Source organism: Erigeron canadensis, chromosome 4, assembly GCF_010389155.1.
Source record: "Erigeron canadensis isolate Cc75 chromosome 4, C_canadensis_v1, whole genome shotgun sequence".
NCBI classification, from domain to species: Eukaryota; Viridiplantae; Streptophyta; class Magnoliopsida; order Asterales; family Asteraceae; genus Erigeron; species Erigeron canadensis.
Genome location: NC_057764.1, coordinates 13,999,003 through 14,023,465, shown reverse-complemented (window position 1 = coordinate 14,023,465; position 24,463 = coordinate 13,999,003). Strand labels below are relative to the sequence as shown.

The following is a 24,463-nucleotide window of genomic DNA, read 5'->3' as shown; positions in this document are numbered from 1 at the left end:
TATTGATATAGACATGCAATTACAAAAAGATACCAATTCTCTAATACGCATCAATTATTTCTCAGTTATCAAATATGTCCAATGACTCATATTTAACCCTACGCTTTTATCCCACGGTCTAGGAAATTCAAATAATATATGGCTCAGATTTATTTGACGATAATCAACAACCTAGGATATTCGATTTTAGATGACTAAGCTTAAATCTTATAGTTGATCCAACAACCTTGAAATTCGAAAATTAAAGACTGAGATCCAAAGTCAACGAAATCAAACAACTCACCTTTCAAGTCAAACATTTCGAATTTATAAGACATCGCACGAAAAATATTATAAGAATTACGTGAATTACATTGAGGTTTTTCCCTTCTTCATAGAGCATCCATAATGATATTTTTAATAGTTTTTTTCTAAAAAAAGGTATAAGAGGTTGTAAGAGTTTTTTTTAAAAAAAGTTTCATTTCCAATGGTAAAAATCTTTTGAAAAGTTTTCTTTTTTAATTAAAATATTTAATTGTAATACAAAAATAGATTTAAGACATAACCAATGTATTGATGGAGATTTACCTTTTCATTTAAACTTTAATTGAAACAATTATACTTTAAGTTACTTTTAAGTGTTTTTTTTATAAATTTTTTTTACATTTTGTAAAAAAATAACATTTTATAAAGGGGAAAGCTTGCATACTGTTAGCCGTATTTAATTGGATACAGTAAAGATGAAAATCGGGGGGAGGGGTGTGTGTGTGGGGTTGGGTATTTAATCACGTTCTAAAAATTGAAGAAGATGAATATGAAAAGAGTATATATACCGCTAATATCATTTAGTATTTGGAAAGAGATACTTTCAAATTACTCCAACTTGATAGATAAAGTTAGAAGGATCCTTAATTTAAAATCAAAGGTTACCATGAGTTTATAACTTTACCAATCAAAGTTATATAAGTCGAGGGAATCCTATTTTTCCTTTTATAAAAAACCACTCTAAAAACATATGATTGTGTCATACACTCATTCATCATCCTTTTCATTTTTTTCTCTCTGCTTATAAAGATTCCTTTTTCTCTCTCATGTTGATCATCCCGTCCTCCATATATTTCCCGCATCAATCAGACATAGCCAATAATATAGTACCATCGATCAAGCTCTAAGAGAAACGGTCCAACAAAAATTGTTGTGTCAATTGTTTAATAAATAGTGAGATTCAGTGGTCGGTCGGTCTTTGGTTGGTTGGTTTTTATTTTTTTCCTTGGCTCCCTAAATTAGTGAATCTTGGATGTGATTCTGATTTTACATATATAATAATAAGAATAACAATAATAAACAGAGCAGCAGTAGGAGGGGGAATGGGGAATACAAATGGTAGAGAAGAAGGGGATAGTACATCATCTATTGGGAATGGGAATGAGAAAATAAGTCAGGCTGGTGATTATGAAAATACTGGTCCAAGTGTTGGTGGTGAAAGTGAGTTTATCGGTATGGGTCATTCTCCACCTCCAAGTCCTAGGGTTTCTGGTTCTCCTTTGATGTTCACTCCTCAGGTATATATTATTCTTAGACCCTTTATTTATTTAGCAATCTTCATTTGATTTGATTTGATTTAGCTATTTACATTTGCTAGTATCCTAGATCTGCAGAATTATTTGCAACTTGCTTGTGTGTGTGTTTTTTTTTTCTTGTTACCATTGCCGCCCCGGGGTCTCAAAAGAGACCTGGGATTTAACCTAATTGGGTTAATTTGTTTGGCTAAGGAACAAGTTTAAGAAATGGCTACTGGAATACTGGTGAGGCTGTGTACATAAGAGACAAAGCTTGAGTTTCACCTGTTAGCCTGAACTGGGATCTCTCCCTTGTTTTTCCATTTTGTGTATGTTTTTTCTAATGATGATTTTATGATTGTCATTTTGGAGTGTTTGTGAGTGAAGCAGAGATAGAATGATCGAGTAATCGGTGGATTTTTTCGCTGTATTTCAACAAGAAATTTTGGTAGGAAAACAGGCATTATATGAAATGTTGGGAAATAAGTTCAGCTTAAGATAATGAACTATCTAGTTTTTAATTAGTGTTCTGTAAAGGAGCTAACCTCTTTTAGTTAGTTTTCAATTAGCTTATACATCCAGTGATGTGTATCCAAAGTGTCACCTCTGGCAAATACGTTCATTTGTTATAAAACATATCTGAAGTTTACTAAAATGTCATTGATATTCAAATGTAATCTTCAATAACTTTTGTATAGATGTTTAAAAAAAATGAGATGAAATCCATATGTTGAAAACAGTAGCCTCTCAGTTTATTTTTCAAGCACAGAACATATTTACTGGTTGCGACTTACTTCTGCAGTGATTTTATCTTTTATCACAAAGAAGGCAATAACTCATTCTCATGATATGAGATTAGTTTCATAAAAAGGCCTTAAACTATCTTAGGACGATATATGGGTTTGCATAGCAGCAATTGCTTTTTGTTCGCCACATACTATCTTTGATTTTTACAATAGCCAGTTAGTCACTCCTTACCCCTAGTATATATAAATTTGTATCCTCTCTGAAGATTTAGAAAATACTAGGAGATCCAAAAGATCATATTTATGAATGGGAATTATGCTCTAGGAATAAAATGAAAAAGTCCTAATATTTTGCCCCGCCCTATGTGATTCAGGTACCTGTTGCCCCGTTACAAAGACCAGATGAGATGCAGTCGACCAATTCATGGATGCACACCTCCTCCAGCTATGAAGATATGATGACCGAGCAAGGAATACCGACAATGATTACATGGAGCTATGATGGAAATGAAGTTGCCGTGGAAGGCTCATGGGACAATTGGAAAAGAAGGTAAAATACTAATTTTTATGTCTACTTGTGAATTTTCTAGTCTTGATCAGATTTTTTAACTATTTGATGCTCTTTAATTAACCAGGAAGCCCTTGCAGAGATCAGGAAAAGATTTCATCATATTAAAGGTTCTCCCTTCGGGTGTTTACCAGTATAGATTTCTTGTTGATGGTCAATGGAGGTATTCCCCTGATATGCCATGGACACAGGATGAAGCAGGCAACACTTACAACATCTTAGATCTGCAGGTATTTTCTATCTAGCTGAGTTGCTTGCATAAAGGAAGATTTGATTGCTTTTTTTTTTTTTTAAAAAAAAACTTTATATTATCATTGTGAGTGTGAAATGTTGATTACTATTTTGGACCTTTACATGACTACGAATGTTGTAAGACGGGTTCTTGCATGGTAATGTATGTTGCGACTGAGTGACTGTAGACCGATATAATGTAGTCTTTCACCTTTGTATATGCAAAATATAAACCAAGTCTGTAACTTCCTTAAATATATCACACGAATCGAATCTCCTTTTCTTACTGGGATGAAATAACGAACCCTCAATAGAATTCACCTTAACACAATTTAGAGATTAGACAATCAGAAATTCATTACTCGTAATCCATCTTAATTCTTGCAGTCTTTTCTCGTGTCTTTTTTATTTTAAATATTATGTTATGTGTGGAGCTCTGTTTTATATGTTTTAGTGAAATAGAGCTGGCTTATGGGCCTTTTTATGCATACGTATATGGCACTAATACCAATCCTTTTTCCATCTCAAAGAAGGTTTTAAATATCGCTTTTTGTTATCGTATCGGTCGACCACCAAGAAGCGATATATGGGATAAATTGTATAGAAATTTATTTTTTAAAGTATATGTTTTAAATATATTTCTACTTTTATATCAAAAAATAAATTATTTTGAAAGTCGATATAAGTTCTTTTTATAAACTATCTATATTAAGGTTAGTAATATATATAAAACTACATTGATTTTTTTCAGAAAATATAAAGGGACACGAAAACCACCATAGAACGTGGTATTTGAAATAGAGGAACAAATAACTTTTAATTTTAGTGAGATCATCTTTGTGTGAAATGGAATCGTGTTTAAGTAAAGTGTGAAACCCAAAAATCCTAAAATAAAACCCATTTATTTTTAGTCAGAAAAGGAAGGTCATTTTTTTTTTTTTGACCGATAAGTACCTAGATTGACCATTGACCGATATTTGACCAAACCGATAAATTGGCCTGATAGGCTGATAAACAATTTTTCGTACCGGTGAAGGACCGATAACCGATTTATCACCGATATATCGGTCGATAAATCCGATATTTACAACACTGACTAATAATGATCTATATATTACTGGCCATTCATTACCGCAATTTCTGTACTACCTAGAACTCTTGATCACTTGGTACTTATTTATTCAGTTTTATTTAACACCACCCAAGTGTTAGGGAATCAGAATACGAACACACAAAACAGTATAACATTAGTCAAAGAACACAAGGATTTTACGTGGTTTCTTACATTGTGTGTCAACTGATCCACGGGGGCAACTAGGGTTTTTTATTATTGAGTGATCAAATTTACAAGTACAACAGATTAATTTGATTAATATATAGACCAGAACTAGGGTTACTAAACTTATTTGACAAGTCTCTAACAAACTGGGTCAGGGCTGACCAAACTGTTTCCTTCATTTTCTCTAATTCTTTGCTCTCCATAATTGTGTGGGCCACTATGGGCGGAAGACAACAAATCGCCAACAATCTCCCACTTGGTGTCTTCGGACCAAAACTGCAACCCCCTCTATCTTGTCCTGTAAATGAAAACCCCCAAAACTTCTACACTCCTTAGTTACCCTGTCTCCTCAACATTACTCCTGGAGACTAGCTGAAGTTATGTAAAAGTTGAGCTTTTCCAGCACCATAGGCTAACATATTTGCTGGATTCCCGGCACCTGAGATGTTATTTAAGCTAATTGTTTCATCACTGTTAAACCTTCTAACAAAGTGATACCTCATCCTGATAGACTAGGTTTTTAGCAAGTTTAACAACACTTTCATTGTCACAATACAATGAGTAATCATCTTGCTTTTTACCCAATTCTTCAAGAGAAGTCTTCAACCATACTAACTTCTTACTTGCTTCAGAAGACTTCTATAGAAGACTTCTATTGCTGATAAAGCTACACTTTTTTAAATTCTGGACATTCAACTATTGTTGTTCCTCTGATTGTGAAAACATACCATGTAGTGCTTTTAAACGTCCCTTTGCAACCACCCACATCCGTATAACCTCTAAGAATAGTATCTTTCCTTTTGAAACATAATCCCAATTTTTGTACCTTTTAAGTATCTGAGTATCCGCTCGACAGCTTCCCTATGTTCTCTACCTAGAAATGACATAAATCGACTAACAACTCCAACGACATGAGCAATATATGGTCGAGTACAAACCATGGCATACATGACACTCCTAATAACTCCAACGGCATGAGCTTTCTTTTTCAGATTTAGGAGACTGATCTTTGGTAAGCTCTAAATGACTCCCCAATGAAGTATTTCTAGGCTTCGTCTTTTCATTTATTTCTCTCCTAGGACAATGTTAAAGAACCATCTGTTATTTGTGACAATGCTCATCCTTAATGTGTGACTAGACCCACCCAAGTCTTTTATCTCAAATTCTTGGGACATTTGTTTCTTCAACTTGCTAATTTTTTTCATATCAAATCCTGCAATTAACATATCATCAACGTTTAGCAATAAGATGATAAAAGAGCTGTTGAATTTCTTCATATAGCAACAATGATCCGTATGACATCTTTTAACCGACCTCTCGATAAACTTATCAAACTGTCTACAACAACCATATTGATAACCAACCTGATGGTGGTCATTTTCACCACCGGAGAGAAGATTTCATCATAGTCTATCCCTTTGTTTTGCTGAAAGCATGGTTGCAAATATCGGCTGATATATCGGTGATGTATCGGATATCGACCTTCAACAGATACGAAATATGGGTTATTGGCTGAACTTATCGTTTTTGTCAAATGTCGGTCAATATCGACCAGTTTTGGTCAATATCGGTCAAAAAAAGTTGACTTTATTATTATTATTTTTTTAAAAACACGGGTTAAAACCATATATGGTTTCTGACTTTAAGATTAAAAGGTATGTAAAATTTGCTTCGTAACATAGCAATTAAGATTGAAAGGGATGTAAACTTATGTCAAATTGTATATATTGTTAGTATATATATATATATTTTTAATAAATTCCTTTACAAATTAGGGTATCGGACATATCCCTAATATATCCGATATAAGCGATATTTACAACCTTGGCTGAAAGCCCTTACACCGTCTAGATCCATCACTTTTTTCCTTGACCCTGAACACTTGATTCGCAATGCTCTCTTATCGTCTGGAAGCTTTACAAGAACTCAAGTGTGGTTCTTTTCTAGAGAGCTCATCTCATCCTTCATTGCATGCCCCCACCGAAGCGAATCTTTGATCTTAACCGCCCTTGAATAGCAATTTGGTTTTCCGTTTTCTGTCATCAAAAGGTAGCTAACTGTCATCAACAACTGAGTTTACTAAAGGACTGTGCCAATATGGCTGTTTTGTAGATATGGTGGATCTCCTGACCCAACGCATATTTTTGTCAGGTATGCCGCTCATCTTCGGATTCTGAACTAGATTCTGAATTTTCACTGTCATAAGCTCCTATTGACTCGTTACCTCCACAAACTCGGAACCTATGTCGACATCATTATCATCTAGTTTAGGAACCGGTTCACCAATTGATTTAGGTTCCCTGTGATCAACCTCGAATTCAACCACCTTTAAATGAACCCGAGAATTTGAATCTGATAAATCTTTGTACAACTTAGCATAATTAAATGTAGCATGTTTACTTCTGACTATAGGCAACGGTTTTGATTGCATTTTCCGGAATATCTTTGAAAGCCCTGCATTTATACTCATACTTCTGGCTCTCTCATTTAAATTCCTATTCTGCGACTCCATTTTGCCGAGGAGTGCCCGAAATCGTCTTTATCATCTGAATACCACGTTTAGCACAATAGCTAGTGAACTCTAAGCTAATGTATTCCCCTCCGGTCAAGGTTTAAATGTACGGAAACGAGCTTCGAGGCGTTTTCCCTTCGCCTCAAGAGGCGTAAGCCTCGAGGCGAACCGAGGCGTAAGGTCGAGGCAATAATATCTTATATTAAAAAAGAAAATGCTAATTTATTAAGTTATATGTAATAAAAATTTATAAATATACCAAAACTCATACATATTGTACTCTTATATGACTTTTTAAAGAAAAATAAACAAAAGTGACATATATATATATGATTATTATATAAATATATATATATGATTATTATAAATTATTAGTAGGCTTGACATACTTTTCAAAAAAATAAAGACTTACATAATAGAAAAATGTAAAATTTTTCAAAAAGTAGAGAAAAGTGACAGACAAAGTCCCATAAAGCTGTTGAGAACTGTACTATACTAATAATATATTAATATAAAAGTTTCTCCTTTCCCATCTTTATTACATTTGGAACGGATCTCATCCTATACCCCATTCTCAATCTTCTTCTCTAGTAACCCTAACCACCATGGAACCACCACAGCCACCAACATATGAGTGACCTTCATCGTCCACCACCATCAGCCACCAACAACCGCAACCACCGTCGATCTGATTTTCTGACCTATTTTGAGGTCTTTCCGATCCGTTTTGATAGTTCACCGCCGTTGACCTCCTCAAACCGTTTCTCCGCCTCTTGCGCTTCTATACCGCCTCATCTACCAGAAGCAAACGTACCAAAAGACCACCCTGAGACGCCGCCTAAGAAGCGATTCAATACGTGTTGGACCGAACACATCCGAATGAATAATCTCTAGCTCCCCGTCTTTTGGTGCTTTCATGTCTTCACAAAGGATACCCGTTTTTTCTTACCATAAAGACAAGGTTCACAGAATTCAGTTTCAACCTTTTTAAGGTCAGGGAGTTTTCCTCTTGTAACAAGCATCTTCATTCCTTTTTCACTCATGTTACCCAACCGTTAATGCCAGAATTTGGATAGACCTGGCCCTTTAGTTACTGCATTTGCACCTCCTGCAACATATATGAAGTACCCCTTTTTCTTCCCCCGGCAATTACCATGGTACCTTTGACGACCTTCCAATGTCTCCCGAACGTAACATCATAACCCTGGTCATTTAATTTCCCAATGGAAATCTAACTTTTTTCTCAACTTGGGAATCACCTTTAACATCTTTCAATGTCTAAATTGTTCCCAAGTTGGTTTTCAAATCAATGTCACCTACCCTTGTAATATCCAAAGTTCGGTCATTAGCAAGACTTGCAGTGCCAAAGTTGCTTTTTCTTAGATTCTTCATCTTCCTCGAGGATGAGATAGCATGAAAGGATGGACTCCACTACGTCTTCAACACAACATATCAAGGCATCATTAACTTCTTTCTTGTCTTTAGGTGATTTAGTACACTATTTTTAAAGTGCCCATACTCATTACAGTTCCAACGTTCCAATGTTGTATGTCTTTCCTTGGCTTTGAACTTCCTCCCATGCCTTTAGACTTAGATCTTCTCGTGTTACTATATTTTGTCTTTCTTTCTACCTCTTTCTTCTGTGTTCAGCAGAGAACTAGATGAACCAGATGATTCACTTGTACTTTTTCTCCTCATGTCTTCACCTAGGACAGAGTCACGGATTCCATCAAACTTTGTGTAGTGCTTCCAGCTAAACCACTAATAGTCGTAACCCATCCTGACCAATTGTCCGGTAACGAAGATAAAACAAACAAAGCTTGTACATCATCATCAAATTCAATATCAACTTCCCAGTGCGACTCGCACTAACTTTCTGATTAAGAGCCGTATTAGACTCGGAAGGTTTCACATACATGTTTGACAAAGCATAATCCTACTATCACTAGTCTCTTTCACGATATTAAAAGCCACACTCTTAGTTAGTGTGCACCTAATGACAACTAAGGCTTTCCAGTCTAGGTCAACCCAGTCTACATCTTTTATATTCTCGGGTTTCTTTTCTGCCAAACATGGAAAAAGATCTCTCTAACATAGCAAGTCCTCAACTTGCATCATCGACCATCCAAAATCCTGACCATCAAATTAATTGCAGAAACCAGAAAATTGCAGTAGCAATATTCAAAAACAGATTTTGAATAGCAACTCAGTTTAATTATGCAAGAAGGCAGCGACGGCTATGATGAGAAGTTGGCTATTGTGGTGGTACGGTTTGCGGCGGTTGTGTTGGTGTGTTCTTTGTGATCCAGAACCTAGCTCTGACCAGTTGTTAGGGATTCTAAACACAAACAAACAAAATAGTAAAACAGAAATCAAAGAACACAAGGATTTTACGGGGTTTCTCACACTATGCGTGTGAGCTAATTCACGGGCAACTAGGGTTTTGTATTATTGTGTGATAAAATTTACAAGTATAGCTGAGAAATAGGGTTAATCCCTTTGCTAAACTTGCTGGACAAGTCTAACAAATTGGGCCCATAAGGGTTAGGGCTGGCCAGACTCTTTCCCTCCTTTTCTCTAATTCTTTGTTGTCCATAATTGTGTGGGCCACTATAGGCTAAAGACAACAGATCACCAACACTAAGTAAATTATGGGATTTGACATTTGCTTTTGATAATTTGACTTAATTTATCATCCACGTAGAAGAGTGTCCTCATGTCATTAGTGATTAAGCTATACATGTACTAGCTCATATGTCTTCCTTGTTAATTAACGTCTTACTCATCATGTCATGTGGGGTCCTATTTTTTATTTTATTTAGTTTAATAATTTAATAACTAAACAACTAGTTTTTAGTGTTGGTCTCGTCTTTTGTTCTACTTCAGCATTTGGTCATCTATCCTTATATATATTTATATATACATATATAGGGGTTGGTTATTAGAAAACAAGTATTAAAGTAAAACAAATAAGACAAGATCTTGACCTTTAGATCATGATAAAATTGGTGCACGAAGATTCACGAAGCACAAGTATATATTTGATGCATGATGCTTTTCATGATTTTTAGTGAAGAAAAATTTATTGTTTTACTTGTTTTACTTTAATACTTGTTTTATTTTAACCTAGAATCTATATATACATATAATTTAAGGGAAAAACAAGAATGCAGCTAAAAGCAGACTTCTAAATTTTCAAATGGTTCTTATGGTTCTTTCAATTCAAATGGTTTTCACATGAACCTTGCACTATATATAAATATATATATGTTTTTGGTAAAGTAAAACAAATAAAACAATAGATTTTTTTTAATCGAAAATCAACGTGGATCAAAAAAATCATCGTGCATCAATTGTTTCGTGAATCTTCATGCATCAATTTAACCATAATCTAAGGGTCAAGATTTTGTCTTATTTGTTTTACTTTAATACTTGTTTTACAATACCCAACCCATATACTTATATTTATATATATACTGAAAACCAAGTTACTTTTTACAACCTTTTATGCCTAAGTTACAACCATAGATGCATATAACTTTTACCTCTTTCCCTTCTAACCCCCTAAACTTTTAATCTTTTACATTTTTTTCCATCTTCACTTATTTACCTTTTAACTCCTAAACTTTTAATCTTTTACATTTTTTGCCATAAACTTTTACCTTTACACCTTATAACCCCCTAAAATTTTATATCTTCTATATTTTTGCCTGTCAATAACTATATTTAACTTTTGCTTCTTTATGTTTCTATAATAGGTTCTTATGTTTCTATCAAACAACTTCCATTTATACCTAACCTGTGTTTGGTGTGAAGTTATTTCTGATCATTCTTGTTAGAATGTCAAATTAATGTATGTTAGGGACTTTATCAAATAACATTGTCATCTAAAAAAACAAACTACTTGAGTCCCGCTGCAAGGTGTGTGATATAATCTTTGTTACAACGTGTGGAATACAAACTACTATGTTTAAGCTTAATGAACACTTATCCGCGATGTTACTATAAAAACCCCGCGGCAACGCGCGGGTGTTTATTTCTAGTATATATATAAAAACCCGCGATGTTACTATGTTTATTTCTAGTATATATATATATATATAGCGATTTTATTAATCAGACACTTGGCGTATTTTTAAATGACATGTGTCTCATCTAAATCCTAATTTTAAGTTACCTTATTCCTATCAAATACTAATATTTAATCTACCAATATATATATATATATATAACAAGGTCCTAAATTCATCTCTAAACATATAAGAACCCTTGGATAGATTTCATCTTTGATTTATAGCCATTAGATCATATTTAACTATTTTATTTTTTATCAATGACGTTATTAATCTATATAATTTGTCAAAATATACCTTTAATTATTATAGTATACCATAAATAATATATAAAAAAGATAATAACATACATTGATTGTTCGAACTCTTTTACGTTGATTACGTATTGTACTAGAAGTAAATCAAGATTGTATGGAATTGCAAACTTGTTAAAATTATTTATTTAGTCTTTTTTAATTAATGATTTAATAATTTAATGAGGGTTTCAATTTATTCTATTTTTTGTTTACACTTTTTAAATATTTGTTTAGTTCTTAATTATAATTATCAATATATATGGTAGATAGATTATAATTATGATAATTATAATATATATATAATAACAATAACAATAACAATAATAATAATAATAATAATAATAATAATAATAATAATAATAATAATAATAATAATAAATAATTGAACACATTTCAACCTTTAACATTGTTTACGAATGTGATTAAGGTTTCATGTACAATAATACGTTTTAAAAGGAAAAAAAAAAGGTTATTGTTTGTTTTAAATTACTAGAGACTAGAATCATGTCCATGTAACGCACTGGATAAATGGTCTTATAAATATGATATTTATACTAACATTATGATATGATCATAAAATCAAATTTTAGGTTTTTTTTTTTCTCCTTTCATATGAGCCTACTAATGTTATATACGGTTTTAATCATTGGATTTTTTTTTTTTTTCAGTTTGGTTTAATACGTTATTATTATTATTATTTTCGTAAATAATGTTTATAAATTAATTCGGGTGTTAAACATATGATTATTCAGTTGATAAAACTAAATCAAAATAGTTATTAAATTAAAAACTATGAAATTATGTAAAAATGGTGTCCGACTTTTGTTTATAATATAAATAGCATTTGAAACAAATATTTTAATCGGTTAATAATTAGTTAGGAAAAATATATATAAAACAAGAAACGAACACCGCAACATTAATGACACCTTCAAGGTTACAATGCAACAAGCGTTGACCTATTTTATATTGTATATGTTTTGTTTCTTTGGATTAGCACATGTTGTAACTATTTTTTTTCCTTAAACCGTGTAGCAAATTAGCCCGAGTCATTTGGCGTAATTTTCTCTTATTTAAAATTCAGTCGTTTCAACAGATTTATTTAAAATTGATACCCTTATCATTTTAACATCTCTTATTTATATTTGTCAAACTATTAGTTTATCACATATTATATCTCTTTGACCTTAGGAGGATCAACCTGGGTTCGAATTTGTGATGGTGGATTAATAAGGGTTTTTTGAAAGTCTTGGTTTTCAGGCATACGTGTAATTTAGGAGTAGAAATAGAATAGAATGCCATTAAAAAAAAAAGATTTATAACTATTCTCGCATATTACGCGGGAAAATAATCTAGTTATTAATATAATATAATATGAATGTATATACATTGAACGGGTATATAAATCTTATAATAATTGTGAAACAAAAAGTGTATGACCAATATCACAACTTAATGAATACGAAAGCTGAAGAAGAAACATATGAAAATTAACTCCATATAAATATTGATTTTAGTTTACCTCATTTTTTTAACTTTAGTTGAATAAAAAGAGAAACAAAAAGTGTATGACCAATATTACAACTTAATTAATACGAAAGTTAAAGAAGAAACATACGAAAATTAACTCCATATAAATATTGTTTCTAGTTATCCTTTTTTTTCAACTTTAGTTAAATAAAAAGACACAAAAAGTGTAGAGTATATAATTTGAAAAATACATACCAATTCATCAACAAAGACCATCTCGAACGTTTTGATTTTCTTCGGGTTGTTCCGCTCCGAAACAGTCCATACATGCACAACACGGAGTTGTAGATGATGGTTAACATGTTTTGACTTAAGATCTTGAAGATGAACTAACGTGGTTTTATTTTTTGTTGTTGAAGGAAAAGCCATAATGAACCTATAATAGACAACAAACTAAATTAAAAGAGGTAATAATAACAATAACATAAGAATTCAATATTAAATAATAATAATAATGATTAAATATGAACAAAGTATATAAATAAAAAACCTTTTTGGTAGTCGATCGTAGCTTTTTTTTTGCCGTAGGTTTTTTCTTAGGGTTTGAGAATATGTGAGGGTTTTTTCTGGGTGGTATATATATACATAATAATAATAATAATAATAATAATAATAATAATAATAATAATAATAATAATAATAATAATAATAATAATAATAATAATAATAATAAAGATTTTTTACAAGATTTTTTTTATTAAGGGTTAGCCATTTTTTAATTTTTATTAAATAAGTATTAAAAAAATAGAGGTCTAATAAGGAGGGAGTATTAGGCTAAAGGAGGGGGATTAGAGGCGACAAGTGTACCCCCAACCTCCTCTTTTAGTTATATTATAGATTATAGTTTTAGATTTGTTATTATTATATTTCATTTAATTCATTATAATCCTAACATAATTTTCTATGTTTTTTTATGTTTAAATACCAATAAGCCTACATTAGTAAGTTTAATATAACCGAAAAGAGTAAAACTCTATAACAATGCTATCATATTTCACTATCATGACTGCAAGGTCATGACATCAGTAATATATCATAGTTTTATTTTTACTTTTATGATCCATGTATCTTATATTAGGTTTTCATTGATAAAATGCATTGAATAAAATATGCCTATAGTTAAACTTTTTAAAATGATCGTGTATATATATATATATACATATATTAGTAACCCGTACGTCGGGTATTAATACTGTATTATATATATATATAGGGGATAGTATTTGTACTGCTGGCAGTTCCCATTTTCGGAATTGCATAGGGGAAATTCAGGGGGGAGGAGGTTTATTAATCCATTTTGATCACGTAGAGAAGACGATTGTGAGAGAGCAGTCTCCTGTACCGATTATTTCCCCATATAAATATATATATATATATATCTACTGGTAAATAATCTGGATTGTTTATATGTGTTTCTTCTTTTACTCTCTTTCAAATTTTGTTCGATTGTGTTTATACTCTCTCAATTGATCACTTAAAGATTTAAGTTTCTTAGTTACATATCACAATGCACAAAGATGGTTGGTTTCGTGCATAATTTGTAGTTTTAGATGTCTAAATTTTGAGGTGCGTGCAACACAAAATACTTTTTCTGTCCCAAAATATGGATGAAACGGCATTGTGTATTACTTTGAAATATAAATTCTTATTGATGAAAATAAATTGCCATCTTGTGTGTGTGTGTGTGTTCATATGCTTATTTTTCTATTTTCTTGTGTGTTTCCAAGGAGAAAAATCTGCTGTCTACTACAATTTTAAAAAAGGGTATTTAGGGTACCTATTCTTATCTACAAATGTGTATTCCACCATAATGGGATCTTTGTCTCATAACCCATTTGTCACTATACGTTAGATTGTAAAGCAAAGTTGACAACAGGAATTAACTATTCAAAAAGTATTACATAAGAATCCATGTCATGATGAACCTATAAAGCACTAGTTTGGAGTCTGGTAGCAGAAAGTAGGCTATAATTAAGGTATCTTAGCAGTGCTAAATAAAGTATATTAATAAACAAGTCCTACTTCGGTTTTGTTGTGTTTTGAAATGAATACAAGTTCTCTCTTATTCTGTCATAAAGCCGATATCATGAAAATTCATGTTGCTAGAAGAGCTCTTTTGATGGTAATAGATCTCTAATTGATCGGAACTTTTCTTGTATCTGTCCCAGGAATATGTACCTGAAGACATCCAAAGCATTTCCGGTTTCGAACCTCCTCAGTCTCCAGATTCCAGCTACAACAGTTTACAACTTGGAATGGAGGACTATGCAAAGGAGCCACCCTTGGTACCACCACATCTCCAAATGACACTGCTTAATGCCCCTTCACCTCATATGGAGATCCCACCTCCTTCATCTAGACCTCAACACGTTATTATAAACCATCTTTACATGCAGAAAGGAAAGAGTAGTGACTCAGTTGTGGCCCTTGGATCCACTCATCGTTTCCTATCCAAATACGTTACAGTCGTACTCTACAAGTCTATACATCAATGACAACAGCAAACCTGGCCGTTGGCACCATTGATGCAAGTGAAACTTTCTTTAGCAAATTCTCAAAGTGAAGCGTCTAGAAACGGTCAGTAGAAATGCAATTTCAATCTGCCAATTACTTTGTGTTTTTCAGGTTCTCGGTCATTGTTCTTGCCTAGTGGATGTTTCAAGAGGATTTGTGGATGCTGCCATAAGTTCTGCCTTTTATGACAATGTAGCAATCTGATTTTTGTGATTCATATATGTACGTACCATCATGCAGAAATTTATAGATTTACTTCTTTGATATGATTGAAACTTGTCATGTTTCGACTTTCAAGTCACACATCCAATTCTTTGAGTAGTTTCTTTAGTAAGCCTAAAATGCAATGTCATACTCCCGTAGCACTGAGGCATGAAATGGGTATATATTTCTTCATTAAGCTCAGGCTGTCTCAGTATTAAGTTGTTTATACATAATACATCGATGAGTTCAAAAACCTATGCTAAGCGAACTTTAGATTAATATGGAAAGCACTGAAAAAAAGATGAAACAATACTTCATATTCAATTGGTTTTATAACACATTTGCCTGGATTACCAAAGAAAATTCTCACATCCACAAGAAGCTACCTTTCAAGACATTCACTAGATCTGTATGTCGGAGTTAATTCACATGGTTTGTCAAAAATTAAGGTTTCATAAAGTAATATATAATACTAGCTTTTTTACACGTGTGATGCACGCAACTGTTTAAAATATTCAGACGCCTGTTTAAATTATTGTTAATGAAATATCATAAAGTTAATCTAAATGTAAACATTAAAATTGGGTCAATACAACCATTTTATCAAGTGGAGAACTACATGGATTATAAGATAATGTATTATGCCATATGATCAAGGTTTTTATATCATAGTAACAATCCATTTTTTCTTTTTATTTTTTTTTGTCTTGACGATATATATGGCATAATGGTGGACTGGTGGTTCACACGAATGCGTTGCGATGCCGAAATGTTCAGGTTCACTGAACTGACTGACACCACTAAACTGAAGAAGTTATCTGAGCTAAAGATTCTGAACTGAAAGAAGCTTTTGAACTAAAGTCAATTTCTGAACTGAAGTCAAATTCTGAACTGAAGTCATTTTTTGAGCTGAAGTCATCTGAAGTGAAACAAGGTTCTGAACTGATAATGCCATCTGAACAAGCCATGCTAATTCTGCCAGCAATAGCCCATTTCAGACAAGTCCTCACTAAACCAGTTCAGTCGCCAGTGATAACACTTCTTCAGTGGCAAGAAGCTCCAGTGACAACCATCAAGAACTCATCAATGAAGTTATCCGCTGAAGCACTCCAGTGACCAGCTCCAGTCAAGTCTCCAGTTAGGTGTTTTAGATTTAAGTTACCAGTTTCCAATAAATAAAGTTTGTTCAGTCGCTTGTTTGTGAGCCTAATAAAGAAGGAATGACACCTCTTGATAGGAATATGGAAGGAACTTATGACAACGTTATTTCTAACGGTTTGTGGGTCCTTTGCAGAAGGAATCTTTCTAGAAGCTTTGTCTGTCCATTTCTCATTGGTTGATCAATTAGTGGTTGTCCTTAGCCGATGACATCCTTTTATTTATTTTATTATTATATTTCATTAAATTCTAGAAATAGCATTTGTGGTTATAAATAGAGGCTCATTTTCTCATTGTAAAACAGACTTGATTGATTGAATGAAGTTAATAGAGCAATCTCTATTTCTTATTCAGAAATAGTGGTGAGATCTTAAATTTTCGATTCCTTTATCTTGGTCTAACCTCTATTGCTTATTCCGAAATCTTCATTCACCTTTACAGGTCTTTGATCTTGGTGGTTTGAAGTGATCCCTATATCTATAGCAAGTCCTGATCTATATCTTCTTCTACTTTTGGGAGATCTTCTTGCCTTTGGAACCGCCTGGATACATGAGGGGAGATCTCCAGGTTCTGCAACAGTCACAGCATCTGCAGACGAACTGGTGGGTCCCTCATTATTTTGAGGCCCGCCCAGTTGTCTTTCTGACTCACCTGGTGGTGGTGCATCAGTTTTAGAGAATGCCAGTAGCATTCTTGGAGAAATCTGGACTTCATCAGATGTGGACACAAGGTTGTCCAGATTTCTTAATAATTCTGGCACAGAGTATAAAGATTGCGTGTTGTTGTATTCTTCTCTGCCCATAATTAGTATGAAACAAAGGGATAGAAATCGCGAGAATGGGATACAAGGACCCCTGCTGCCTTTTAACTTAAACACCAGGCTTTTAAACAGGATGTTTGCGAAATCCACCCTCAGTCCATTCCACAGGCAGTATGCCATCTCTGCCTGGAAAGAGTTTATCTGGTCCAAACCACCAGAACTCCCACCTAAACTTTTCACCAAATGGATCATGAAGTACTTCTAGGATGGTGAAAGCCCTCTCATAGTAATTGATCCTTTGGTCTTCAGTACACCTCCTTCCAAGACTTCTTTATTCCCCTTGTCAGGGAAGACCTGACGGAAGTTGATATTAGGAGAAATCACCACTGGACTCTCATCTTGTCTCCAGTAAGTGGTGATGGTACACGGGATTGACCCATCCTTTAAAGTGAAGGAGATGGATGAGCAGTCATCAGAATTGGACGTCGTGTACCAGAACTCGCACAAGTAATCATGAAACAACTTGTTTGGGTTCAAAGAAAAGGCATCGCTGAGGGGGGAATCCCGAAGAAAGGATTGGATTTTCCCAATGACAGAATCAGCGACCTGATGCCCTTGAAGAGATGCCATTGGATTGTTTGGATTTAGTTTTATTAATTTTGAACTCATGGGGGCACCAACAACATGAGACACATTTTCGAATGGATTATACTCAACAGTGAGTAGATTCAAATCACGAGAGCGAGATGAAGAAGATGAACATTTAGGAGCCATTTGAGATTTTGGATTTAGGGTTTTGGATTTAAAGAAGAAAGAGAGAAAGGGATCTCGAATTGTGAATGATTGTAGGAGTAAATGAAAGCAATTTTGTGCGAAGTAAATGAGAAAAATATTTAGTGGGGGTATATATAGGCAGTAAAATATTACCAATATATATACGAAAAGATATTTTAATCTGGTTGACATAACGTTATGAAATCTGGTTGACCACCAGTTTAAGACAAGACCAAACTAGCATACTGGAGAGATTTTCTAGATGCCAGTTTCAACTGAGATATTCACCAGTTGCATTTTTCAAAATAAAACGAATTTTAATTGGAAAAATATTTTGAGTCTTTCCCCCTAAAAATGTGATCCATTTGATCAATGACTAGTCTTTGAGTACATCAAGGCGTTCAATCTCCAGCCAATCAAGGATCACCTGGACCATTCTCAACTGGAGGGCCTCTCCAGTTTAATGAGGATTTAACATACCCAGTTCACTGATGAGATGTTTAAAAGTTTTCTCATCAAGAGGTTTTGTAAAAACATCAGCTAACTGTTTATCAGTGGGGATGGAATGTATTTCAATGTCTCCTTTCATAACATGATCACGAATGAAGTGATCCCTGATGTCAATATGCTTTGTCTTCGAGTGCATCACTGGGTTGTGAGATATAGCAATTGCACTGGTGTTGTCACAAAAGATTGGGGTTCTTGTGTATTTCATACCGTAATCAAGTAACTGGTTTTTGATCCAGAGAATTTGGGCACAGGAACTGGCCGCAGAAATGTATTCTGCCTCAGCAGTTGACATTGAGACTGAAGTCTGCTTCTTACTGGTCCAACTCACCAGTTTTCCCCCCAGGAAGTGACAACCACCAGTTGTAGACTTTTTATCAATCTTACAACCTGCATGATCTGAATCTGAATAACCCATTCGATCTAACCCTGAGCCTTTGGGATACCAAAGACCAAGGCTAGGGCACCCTTTCAGGTACCTGAAAATGCGTTTAACAACATGCAAATGTGATTATTTAGGATTAGCCTGAAATCTGGAACATAGACATGTTGTAAACATTATATCTAGACGACTGGCAGTTAAATACATCAGTGAACCAACCATTCCACGATATTCCTTTTGGTCCACTGGTTTCACAATGGGTCAGAATCCAAATTCAATGGAGCTGAAATAGGTGTGGTTTTCGATGGGATTGAATCATATTTGTATTTTCTTAACAAATCTCTGACATATTTTTCTTGGTTAATAAAAATACCATCCATGGTTTATTTAATTTGTAAACCCAAAGAAAACGTTAATTCACCCATTAAACTCATCTCATATTCTTGAGACATGATTTTTGAAAACCTTTTACACATTCCATCATCAGTTGACCCAAATATAATGTCATCAACATAAATTTGTACCAGCAAGATATTACCTTTTTCTTTCAAGATAAACAAGGTATTATCTATTGCACCTCTTTGAAAACCATTATTGAGAAGATGTTTAGTTAGAGTGTCATACCAGGCTCTTGGGGCTTGACAAAGACCATACAAAGCTTTGTTTAGTCTATATACCCAGTTAGGATGCTTTTCGTTCAAGAAACCTGGAGTCTGCTTAACATACACTTCTTCTTCCAACTTTCCATTCAGGAACGCACTTTTGACATCCATCTGGAAGACTTTGAATTTCAAGTGAGCAGCATAAGCCAAGAAAATTCTGATGGCTTCAAGTCTTGCAACTGGAGCAAAAGTTTCATCGAAATCAACACCTTCTGCTTGACGGTAACCCTTGGCAACCAATCTTGCTTTGTTCCTGACAACATTGCCATCTTCATCCATCTTGTTTCGGTAGACCCACCTCGTTCCAATGGGTTCTTTCTTTAACCCTGGAGGACAAGGAACAAGCTCCCAAACATTGTTCCTTTCGAACTGGTTAAGTTCTTCTTGCATAGCCTCAACCCAGCTTGGATCTGCCAAAGCCTCGTCAATCTTCTTCGGTTCAATCAGTGATAAGAAGGTACGTTCAAGCATTGTTCACTTGTGGCTCTTCTAGTCTGAACCCCACTATCTGGATTTCCAATAATTTGCTCAATGGGATGAGTAACTGTCCATTTAGTGTATTGACTAGGTTGATTTTGCACAACATCAGTGCAAGACACCTGACGATCTTCAACAGTTGTGGCAACTGGAGAAGGATCAGCCCAAACTACTTCAACTTCTTCATCAGTGTCAACTGGCGTGTTGACATGATTATCTTCAAATAAAGGCATATTTTGAGGAATTGGAGAAGTCTGTACTAGTTCTGATGTTGTTGTGGCACGAACATCTGATCCAATCACCAGTTTCTATGGTAAATTGAAACTGATGGACGAATAAAATGGAGTATCACTGGAGATTTTCTTATTTTCAACTGGTTCCAGGTCTTGGTGACTGGAAACATCTTCTGGTGTAGAAACTAATTGATGAACTTGATCAAATACACCAAAATCAACTGGGTCAACTGAAGATAAATCAAGGCTTGGTTATTTATTAATTGCTTCATTTGATTCATCGAATGTGACATGAATTGTCTCATGTACCTTTTGGAGTCTAAAATTGTAAACTCTATAGGCCTTTCTTATATCCGAATACCCCACGAAAACACCTTCGTCAGCTTTTGCATCAAATTTTCCCAACTGACTGGAATTGTTTAAAATATAAACTGGACAGCCAAATACATGAAAATATCCAATGTTTGGTTTACGATTCCTAACAACTTCGTAGGCAGTCTTCCTATGTCTCTTGACATAAACTGACCGATTTTGGGTATGACAAGCTGTAGACACTGCTTCTGCCCAAAAACTGGTAGGAAGACCTGATTCAGATAACATACTTCTTGCAGCTTCAATCAATGTGCGATTTTTTCTTTCAACCACACCATTTTGCTCTGGAGAACGAGCCGAAGAGAAGTTTTGAGAAATGCCAGTGTCAGTGCAAAATGACTCTAATTCATTATTGATGAATTCAGTACCATTATCACTTCGCAACTGACACACTTTCTTGGTATATTTGAGTTCAATTCTTTTGATGAGTGAGATGATTTCACCAGGTGCATCACTTTTTGATCTGATGAATACTACCCAACAATACCTGGTGTATTCATCAACAACAACTAAAGTGTATCGTTTACCAGCTTTAGTTTGAACATTCATTGGACCAAAGAGGTCCATATGCAGCATGTGAAGAGGTTCAGTGATACTAAAGTTTTGCCTGGTCTTGAAACTGGCCCTTTTCTTTTTGCCCATCTCACACCCTGGACATGGCTTTTCCTTTTTAAAGGAAATTAAAGGAATCCCTTCCACCAGTTGTTTCCTAGATAACTTATTGATATTCTTGAAATTAAGATGGGATAACCTTTTGTGCCACAACCAGTTGGTGTCCTCATCAGCTTTGGCATAGAAATAATGCTCTTTTGGAGCTGGTTCCATGTCCATTATGTACACATTCCCTTTCCTTGGTGCAATCATTACCACTTTCCAATCCATGTTAAATATGGTGCCTTGAGCAATATCGAACAACACCTTATATCCATCATCACAAAGTTGACTGACACTTATCAGGTTATATTTTAAACCATTAACAAATGCAACTTGTGAACTGGACCTCTTCATTGTCAATGACACCATATCCTTTAGTTTTCCCACTTCCATCATTACCAAATGTCACTGCCGGTCTATCTTGGACAGTGAACTCTTCCAGCAGGGGCTTACATCCGGTCATTGTCCATCCAGCAGCGCTGTCCAGATACCAGATATTCTTCTTTCGATTGCCCTGCACACCCAAGTAGATAATTAGTTATTTTTGTGAACCCATCTTTTCTTGATGGGTCCACCAGACTTCTCTTGAGAAGTCTCTGCAGATTTACTTGGGTTGGAACTGGAGGATTATTTCCAGCTTCAGGAGTAAAAACAATTGGTTTGATGGGAACAACAACATCCTCCTTTTTTAATTCCAGATTTTGCTCCTTTTTGAGCAGATTGATTTTGTTTTTGCTTTTGCTTCAACGGAGGAGTTTTAACAACTTGTTTTTCAACTGAAGAAGACGAAGCTCCTTCCAGATTTTTTATTATGGCAGTACAACTTTGTACTTGCCTAGACAAATTTTGGAGTTGACTCTCTAGTTTTAACAAAAGGTTGTTTTCTTCAGGCTGCTGAACCTTGGACTTGGGTTCAGCAAAATTTTGAGTCTTTGGAGTCTTGGGCTCTTTGGACTTTTGAGGTAAAGGATTATCACCAGCTTCCCTTTTAACTGGAGCTTTAGCCTTTTTGGCTCCAGTTTTAACCTCAACAGGGGTGGTCTCAATAGATTCAGATTTGGCAATGTTTGAGGAGTCATATGGAGTCTCAACTCTAACTGATTCTGGCATCTGGTGAATTATGGGTAAAACAACTGCCATCTGAAGATCACCAGATTTCCAGTCAGTTTTTTGAGCATCAATGGTTTTTGAAAAAGCGTCATAATTTTTACCAGATGCTTGTACCCAAGATTTGATAACCATGTGTTCTTTTTCAAGATCAAATTTTAATTTTTGGTTATCTCTTTCCAATGCCTCATTTTTCAAATCTGACTCTTTGAGAGCCAACTAGACACTTTGCAAATCATTAATTTGACCTTTCATGTTGTTAAACTCAATTAAAACAGCTTCCAAGTATCTTTCACAGTCAGTTCTCATAGTTTCAACAAATAATAGGTCATCATTTAGTGATTCAGCAATATTCAGTTTTAGTTCTGTATCCAATTCAACATCATAATCTCTTATCATCTTTAAAATGATGTCCACCCATCTTCCAGAAACAACATCATCTTTTACCACTGGTTGTTGATTTTCTAATGCCATGAAACACACATCTCTAATCTCTTCTTCATCATCAGATGAATCATCAGAGAGTTCCCATTTCCCTTCAGTTTGAGCCATCATGCACTTGTTCTTTTCTTTCTCTTTTTCCTGTTCAAGAGACATGAGAGCAATTTGGGCCTTAAGTTTCTTGTATTTGGCCTTATAATCATCAGTTTTAACAAAATTTGGGACAATAGGACCAGTTTGGTTGTTCATCTGACTAGATCTGCATTCCTTCATGAAATGACCTTTCTTACCACACTTGTAGCAGATAAGATTGGCCTTATCTAGAGAATTTGAACTGGAAGCATTATTGGACCCATTAAATCGATTAGATTTATGCTTGAACCTGTTAAAGGTTTTAGCAATCATGGCTACCAGATCATCATCGTCAGTTTCCTCACAACCATTACTTAGATTTGTGGTTAGGCCAGAGTTCAGTAAGTTGTTTAACATTTCCTTCATAGAATGTAACTGGACATTCTCAGCAAACATTAAAGCAGCACAAGGTTGCCCAGTAAGGTTGGCAACCTTGGAACTCTGAGCATGGTTTAAGGCATCTTGCTCAGCCAATATCCTTGCAGCATCATTATCTTTAGTGAATCTGAAGGCTCCATAAAGGGAAACAAGAGTATGACTGTGCAAGGTCTTACCTTGTCTTAAGACAAGAACCATGTGTGCCCATTTGGATGGCAATACATCATAGAATTTATCAAGAAGAATATCCTTATCCTTCTCCACTCCCAAACCTCTAAGTTGATTAATTAGACCAGTAAATCTGGTGTAAGTACCAGTTAAACTTTCATTGGGAAGAGCAAAGAAGGATTCATACTTCTTGTTAAGTGCAACCTTTCTGTTGACAATGGTGTCATTTCCTCCTTCAAACTGGAGAACTAATTCATCCCACATAGATTTAGCACTAGGAAATAGCACAAGTGTTGGAATTAGTTCCTCAGGGACAGCAGCAAGGATCATGTTTTTCAGTCTGGTATCGAGATCAACCAGCCTGTGATCCTCGTCTGACCAATGTTCCTCAGACTTTTTCCCTGGTACCTCTTCTCCCAGTAGGGTCAAGAAGAGGGCTAACACCACTAGACATGGGTATATATGGTCCATCCTTAAGGATTTTCAACATATACCTCTCTATCCCACCAAAATGCAAGAGCATTCTAGCTTTCCATGTACCAAAGGTCTCACCATTCCCATCGAATTTGGGAACTGGAGTGTTGGAGTAATGTACATGGACGTGGCTTGCTCCAGGAGTAGGAGGAGGAGAAGGGGGAGGGTTAGTATTCAAAGGAGTTGTAACATTAGGATTAGATTCATTTGGACCAGAACCATTCTCACCTTCAGCAGCCATCGAAGCAGACCTAGGTTATAGAATTGAAACAATTCAACCTGCCTGCTCTGAT

At 34.7% G+C, this 24,463-nt stretch overlaps 1 protein-coding gene across 1 annotated transcript; it reads left to right on the top strand.

Moving 5' to 3' along the window:
* Positions 1-993: 993 nt before the first annotated feature.
* Positions 994-15,588, top strand: LOC122597988 (SNF1-related protein kinase regulatory subunit beta-2). The gene is made up of 4 exons (XM_043770592.1): positions 994-1,541; positions 2,659-2,834; positions 2,920-3,082; positions 14,942-15,588. Exons 1-4 carry the CDS (start codon positions 1,347-1,349, stop codon positions 15,266-15,268), a joined length of 861 nt encoding a protein of 286 aa, XP_043626527.1. The 5' UTR covers positions 994-1,346; the 3' UTR covers positions 15,269-15,588.
* The last annotated feature ends 8,875 nt before the right edge of the window (positions 15,589-24,463 follow it).

Coding starts and splice junctions, on each gene's coding strand:
- LOC122597988 (XM_043770592.1), top strand. CDS start 1,347: ATGGGGAATACAAATGGTAGAGAAGAAGGGGATAGTACATCATCTATT. Junction 1,542..2,658: donor CTTTGATGTTCACTCCTCAG/GTATATATTATT, acceptor TATGTGATTCAG/GTACCTGTTGCCCCGTTACA. Junction 2,835..2,919: donor TGGGACAATTGGAAAAGAAG/GTAAAATACTAA, acceptor TTAATTAACCAG/GAAGCCCTTGCAGAGATCAG.